At 40.4% G+C, this 7,500-nt stretch overlaps 1 protein-coding gene across 2 annotated transcripts in view; it reads right to left on the reverse strand.

Moving 5' to 3' along the window:
- Positions 1-7,500, reverse strand: part of LOC138054170 (uncharacterized) — a 14,945-nt gene that overhangs the window by 459 nt on the left and 6,986 nt on the right. Inside the window, exons 4-5 of one of the 2 annotated variants that reach the window (XM_068900665.1) lie at positions 5,052-5,360; positions 1-545 (exon numbers count right to left, since the gene is read on the reverse strand). The exon at positions 1-545 is cut by the window's left edge and continues 459 nt beyond it. In XM_068900665.1, the coding sequence (XP_068756766.1) occupies positions 199-545; positions 5,052-5,360 (656 nt within the window). In that variant the 3' untranslated portion in view covers positions 1-198. The remainder of the gene's footprint in view (positions 546-5,051; positions 5,361-7,500) is intronic. The other variant, XM_068900670.1, reaches the window with a different exon arrangement.

The following is a 7,500-nucleotide window of genomic DNA, read 5'->3' on the forward strand; positions in this document are numbered from 1 at the left end:
AACTGGCGGCCAATTACTCTTCTAAATTGTGATTATAAAATAGCCACTAAATGTATTGCTAGTCGAATTAAGAAAGTACTGCCAAAGCTTGTTAATAATGATCAAACTGGTTTCATGAAAAAAAAAAAAAAAAAAAAAAAAAAAGGTGCATAATGCCTGTAATCAGGCCTCAAGTTTTCACCACCGCACGCTTCGAATTCAATGTAATCGACACATATCGTCAAAGACGATAAAGTCAGTGGAATTGGTATTATCCTCTGAGGTCTGGAAACCATTGCTTGTCTCTGACGCACCGACTTCGCGGGCCGCAGCCAGTTCCTTGTGCGTCGCTCCATATTCCCATCGCTCATTGGGGATTGTCATCTCTTTGTCTATATCACTTTTTGCGTCTTCCATGCAGCGTGGAGAGTCTCTTGAAGCATTAGTGAAATAATCGGTTTGGCCATCATTTTCTGGATCAAACATCTTTTCGGTTACCTCCTCTGATAAATCAGCTTCAGCGCCGTGGGTGCTTATAAAAGCATCTGTTTCCGGATTATTTTCCTCTTAAAAACAAAACAACAACAAAGAGCAATACGTTAAAATACAACATTGATTATTTTGTGGCCAATGCAAACTAAAAAGGAAAGGAACTTAAATTATTTAAGTGTCAAGTCTTCTGTCGCTGGAGCACTAATTGAGGACACTATCAACTGAAATCAAGAAAGTAACGCAAATCGAATCAAATGTTGGTTTTTAAAGGAGAGGGGAAAACCGGAGTAGCCAGAGAAAAAGCTCTCTGTGGAGAGTACAGAACCGAAAAATTCAACCCACATTTCTACCACAATTGCTTGTAATCTCGCAATCTGATTGGCTAATTTGCCGTTGTCGATAAGAGTCTCTAGACAACGCTGCTCAACGCTGCTCGCATCATGATCGCGTCAATTTGTCACGCAATGTAATAGCCAATCAGGTACTCTCATTTTGGGAAATAAGCCAACCATATTGCGAGAAACATTATAGACAACGCTTTCTCTTTCTTTCTGTAATGATTTTGGTCACGCTCTGAAATAAACACTTTTTTTGGCGTTGAATTTTGTGTTAAAAAACAAATAGAAAGTGGTTCGCCTCGTGAGTCCACAACATTTTGACCACTATGATGACGAATATCGTTATCGATAAGAGTACAGACAACGCTGAACCACTTTCGATTTGTTAAATGACGCCAAGTCTGAGAATCAAAACCTGGCCACATTGGTAGGGAGGGGAGGGGGGGTGGTGCTCTCACCACTGCACCCCCAAACCATCGGACCCCATATCTTGTACGCGAGTTCTCTCAGACTGTAACTCCTAGAGAGGGCTTCGGTCATAAATACACTGTTACACTGAAAAGGGAGCTTAAGGACGTTCGCGCCCATTGCTACTGCGCATCTTTTCGCACATGTCACGCACACGTCATGCATTGTGGACCACGCAGGTAAACATGATTCTAAAGGCGCAAAAATCTTCCACAAGAATGGAACATGAAAGAATGTGCCATCATGGGATAGCTGTGGACCCAGGTCTTCTCGGAAATGTCACGCAATGGCGTGACAGTGCGAATAGACAATCGCTTTGAGAACTTCGCAGCGATTTTACTCTCTTGAATGCTCAATAACCCCTATTTTTCTTTCCGTAGATCACTTTCTTTCTTGATTTTGTCCATTTTAACAAAAAAAAAAAAAAATCTGTACGTGAGAAGTTAGAAATATTTGGCCTTTTATGCTCTCGTGCCAACGATGTTTCCTTTCTTAGACTAATATGTATCGTTTTTCAAGGTCTATTTCACCTCAGAAAAAGACATCAGTTGCAAAGGTTAATTTAGTTATATTAGTTATGTTGAACTGAGTACGTTTACCTGATCTAAATTTCACTCATGTAGCTTTTTTATTGCTGACAGTTGTAAGCTAAGATCGTCTTAAAGTAACGCAATCTTCTAAAAATGCACCTCATGATCTCGAAAACGAGCACGGTGACCCCCCATTTTTTTTGCCTTTTTGGAAAAAGTAGATCATTGCCTTTTTGCGTGGCAAGTTTAAAAAAAATCTGTACGTGGGAACATTTTGAGCGCGAAAGTCCTTAAGAATCAACGACGACGTCTGCGGCAACAAAAAACGTCACGTCAAGAAATAACTTTACCCTTTCTCTGAGAATTTCGCGAGTTTGTATAGAGTATGAAATTTAAAACTTTATACTGAAAGTCTGTACATAAGTTTCAAAAACGGTAGAGTGGGGCAGAGAAAAAGCTTGTTTCAAATTGTCATCACACAAATCAAATTCATATTTTAGATTTTGCCCATTACCCGTCAATCCTGGTCATAACTACCGGGGTGAGTGCCTTTTTCTGATTGTAAGCGCACAATAATCTCTTCATTATCTGTTTTTGAATCAAATTAAAACGCCATTTATTTCACAGTTGTAAGAGGCAATTTCGAGTGTACAGTATCATGTAAGGTATAATTTGTATTTCGTTGTGCTTTTACCCTGGACAGTACATAGTGTCGCTAAGATCAAACCTAAGATTATCTACAGTTAGAATCCCAAAATTACAATATTTCTTGTATTAATTAAAAGATTGGTGTAGTGATCCCATCATCTTCGCGTTTCATAATGTGGGTGAAGTATCCTTAAACTGGGTTGGTGCCGCTGGTTTTGAAATAATAATAAAGAATGAACGATTCAGTTTTGTATGCTTATATCGCCCACCAAACATAGCCATAAAGTTGGTGATTCCACCTTGTTACTTTGCAAATTACACGCCAAAGAAATGTACAAAAATACATGCCGCACGTGTACCATGATTAATTTTCCTCTTTTAGCCAATAGGACGTTTTCAAGCAACCTCTAGAGACACCAATAACAATAGAGAAATGTACGACTTCTGGTGGACGAACAAACTGAGCAAATGAGAGATATTTTGTTTTCGTCCACCAACATGGTGGCGATGACGTCACGTGAAAACCTCCCATTAAAGTTATTGGGGAGTTTAAGATCTATGACGCGACGGCAACGAAAACGTCACAAATTTTGCATATTTCATGAGCAAAAACGATTACTTTCTCGTTTTCGACAAATCATAGTTAATTCATGGAGATGGTTATGAAACTGAACAAGTTCCTTTGTTTCATCTTTTTGTCCGTATTTTTGGCCTTGACCCTGCACAAAACACACCTTTTTTTCGAGAAGATAACCAATCAAATCCTTCGATTAAATTATGGGCAACTAATTTGCAAACCCGCTTGAAGCGAAAACAAAAGATTGTGCAGGGTCACGTTCAATTCAACATCGATTGCAATAACATTGTTCTCGCTTTTGAAAGTTCTAAGGTTTCATAACCAGTCCCTCGATTAACTATGGGCAAATCTGCGACGTGAAATGACCAATTCTCAAGTTTTTACGGAGAACGTGAACAAAACGCAGCGAATTTGAATTTTCTGTCGTAGACTCAATACCGCACCTCCCAATATATTCAGTTCCTGGAAAGTTACACTAGTTTTGAGAAGTTAGACAAGCCCACATAATGACGAAAAAGATTAATAAACCAGAACTTTCAATTGTAAATGACGATTTCGTTACCGTCGCGTCGCAGATCTTAAACTCCCTATTGCTCTCTGGCGTCGACGTTGCCGTAGCCTTCGGTGGTTTCTTAAATTCCCTAAAGGACGATACACACGGGGATTTTGCTTCCCCAGGGGCATGCTTCTGGAGCAAAGCTCATCCGTATGTACCAACCATTTCAAGAGAAATCTTCATCCTTGGGAGCAGAATTTTCAAATGTTTCCTCGCGTGTATTAATACTTTTTTTCCCTGCGTGTGGATTAATACGGCAAATGTAACATTGACCAATCAGATTACCCAATGTTCTACTAGAGCTTAAATTTCAAAATGGTGTCTGACAGGTCTGCAACTGGAGCGCTCCTGGAAATTAAAGCAAATTGGATGCTTGAAAAAACACAGGAGCTTCTTGAAGTGTCAACAAAATAAGACTTGAAATAGACTTGTACAGAGACAAACCAGTTAAATGACAAAATTCATAGAAAGACTATGGAAGTAAAGCCGGAACGAAGAAAGTGTTTACACTAATACTGGCCAAATTATCTAAAAAGTCCATCACAAATATCAAAAGCAGGTGGCACACACTTCTTCTCCAAGGATCAAAATAATCAATTTTCCTTTTTTGAATTAGATCCATGCCAAAGTAATATTCTTAATTTCGCTTGTTCGCTCCCTCGTGAGTCCTATAATATGGAGTAAGCTCCCGCAGCTTGTTTCCGTCGTGTGTACTGGTCGACGCGCAAAATGACCCTAGAGCATGCCCGCCCCGGGAGCAACACCCCTAGCTCGTGTGTATCCGCCTTAATGTTCCCGGGGGCAAGCAAAATAGGTCCTCAAAGCGTGCACATACTTCCTGTTGTGGAGCTTGAAATACTTTGTAATCTACCCTGCTACATTTCCAAGGCCAGTTAAAGGGAAAAAAAAGAGGATCTACCTGTGTTCTAGGGTTGAACAGTAAATACTAAATAGTCGATTCATTTAACTAAAAATCAATTTGGGGGACACTCTGTTCAGCGCTATGTTTTATTTATTTATTTATTTATTTATTTACGACAGCTTATCGAGGAGATTATTATTAAAATATTTTAATTAAGGGACTGACTAACAAAACCAGGAAGACAAATGAATACACGGAAACGAGGGATCCTAGGCCGTAGAAGCAATGAAGCTGCATCTTGTATTTGTCCAATGAAATTGAAGGTTATCAAGAGCTAGGCTTTATCTGGAAAGTTTGAATTTTTTGGGCTGTTTCGTGAATTTGCATTACGTGTGATGATTAGCATTTTCGAACAAGGCCTCAAATCTTTCATTTTACAATAGAAGAAGGAGAAGTACAAATTACTTAAAGAAAACAAGCATTTACAACCAAGAGTATTCTTCCAATACAGTCCTCGCTATTAGAATAAGCTACAGGCGAACAGCTGCAGTTACTTCATGGACACCTTAAAAATTCTTAGTCAATGTCGTTAGTCCCATACCGTTCTGGACACTGCAAGAAGCAGCACCTTCATATCCTGCTTTGGTGAAAATCTCAATGACATCCGGTCTTTGTATTGTCTGTAGCATTTGCACGAAGTCTCCAACCGTGACTTTTCTGTGGTGCATAACCCTCAACACACCATCCATCCTGCCCTCTGGTCCGTGATGGTCCAAGTTCATTATCGTCTCATGGGGTATCAGCATCATACCCGCTAATTCTCTCCAGTCATTACCCAGGGGACTCTGGTTGTTTAGGGACATAACAACTTCATTTAAAATCGAAGGCGGGATGTATTTCAACTTCTGATCTAAACATAAATGCAATTATGACAAATTTAGGTAACAAAACCGTGAAAGAACCTGAGCGAAAGTGATCACTGCAGCTTGTGAAGCAGTCAGAGAAGCTTGAGATTGACACAACCCGAAGATTAAACATATGAAATTTCATACGTTATTATATGGACGGGAGTGTTTTACCGGGAACTAGAACACTCGTAGAATCAATACGACCACTACATCCCTGAACCGAGTGGCGAATTTTCCGCATGTAACACGCATGCTCATATCAAGCAACGACGTCACGATTTCCGCCTTTTTCGCCAGCCTTTTTTTTGCTTTAATACCAATTATTCAATAGCCCACTTTCGATATATTAAAATTCAGTCCTAAACAAAAGACATCATGTCGACGGACGGCTCTGGGGAATTAATATAAGGATTTGCATAAATCTGCATAGGCATTGTTTTCAACTTCTCTGAGGACAGTTTCATGTCCCAGGAGAAATTGCAAAAAGTCTTTGGGGGCAATAGAGGTGTATTATGGGATTGTGCAAGTAGTGGATGAGTTTCTTCCCCAGAGCGTCGAGATGATACCTTTTGTTTAGGACTGACTTTTAATACATCGAAAGTGGGCTATTAAAGCCTTCTTTTCAATCTCTCGTGGAAAGAAAAATATCTCACTCATTCGCTACGCTTACTCGTGAGAGATTGTTCTTGCCACTCAAACGTAAAATTCGTATCTTCTCGCCACCGTGTAATAGCTTCTATTTCTCTATCACACATTCATCAACTGTTCTGTTATTTCATACGAACTTGCAAGTAACCAGCATCCAGATGACTTGATAGCTCAGATGGTAGAGCAACACTGCAAATGCAGCGCAATCACGTGGTCATGGGTTCGAGTCCATTTCAATTGTACGTCTGGGGCCCGTTTCTCGAAAGTTCCGAAAACACTTCGGGCCCGAGAAGCCATTGTGAAACTGCCAACAGCTTGTTTTGGAAAGCCGAGTTTTTTTAACGTGTTTTCAAGGTAACAAATAGAAAAATAGACCTTATTCATAAATGGCGGTCAATTTATAATTCTTTTGTCGAAGTGCAAATTAGCCTACCAAGCCTCGATACCATACAGTGAATTGAAAAAATTTCTTACTCTAAAATGAGGCTTGGTAGGCTAATTTGCACGTGGACAAAAGAATTATAAATGTGACCGCCATTTATGAATAAGGTCTATAACGGTGAAGTTTGTCTCCGTTCATGAGATACAAAGGGAACTGTTACACCCGAAAACGGCTCGTAAAGTTTCGGAACTTTAGAGAAACGGGCCCCTGGATTTTTTCAGGCTTTTCTGCAACTCAGTGTCAAGTTGCTTTTCAAAGTGCAAAGGTCGCTTTTACTTGGATTGACATACCCACAATTCAAATATGTAAGCTAACAATTCAAATATATAAGGTATTTCATATGTTTACTATCACACGAAGTGCTCGCTGGCACGATGGCAGGAAGGGATCAGCCGACACCAAAGGTCTAGGGAAACAGCAAAAGTACTGAAATTTTATGGAACTGCGGAAAAGAGCCGCTTGTATGGGCCTTATTTGCGCGGCGGCCATATTGGCCATAGACAATAGCTTTCGTACTCTGAGCCTCGAGATGAAATGTTTGGGAACGAGTTTCGGTGGGGAAAAATAAAAGTCTTCAATCCCTTGGGACCAGGAACCCATGACCCGGAGCCTACAACTCTACTGTGTTCGTGTCACGGCGTTTTGACAGACCGATTTATTTTTAGATTGAATTTCCCGCGAATGAGACTCCCACAGGAGCCCGATGACCAATTACAAGACATTAAGCTGACGTCATAGGGTCACCGAACCAGAACTGCCTTTGTTTTTTTTTTCCGGAAAAGATAGTCTAAAAATAGATCGGTCTGTAAAAATGCCGTTACATAGGCCCAGTATGGGAGCTGTAGGCTCCGGGTCATGGGTTCCTGTCGGGACTCAATATGGCCACCGTGTGATTAAGGCCCATTGCTTAGCGGACTTAATCGAATTTGTCAGGAGCCCATCACCCAGAGCCTCAATCTGCCATATAAACCCTTGGAGACAACCTTTGTCCGTAGCTTTTTATTTGTAGACGTTCGAATTGCCACGAATGCATTATGCCGTCCAATCAGAAC

Source organism: Montipora capricornis, chromosome 1 (genome assembly GCF_036669925.1).
Source record: "Montipora capricornis isolate CH-2021 chromosome 1, ASM3666992v2, whole genome shotgun sequence".
In the NCBI taxonomy this organism is placed as follows: domain Eukaryota; kingdom Metazoa; phylum Cnidaria; class Anthozoa; order Scleractinia; family Acroporidae; genus Montipora; species Montipora capricornis.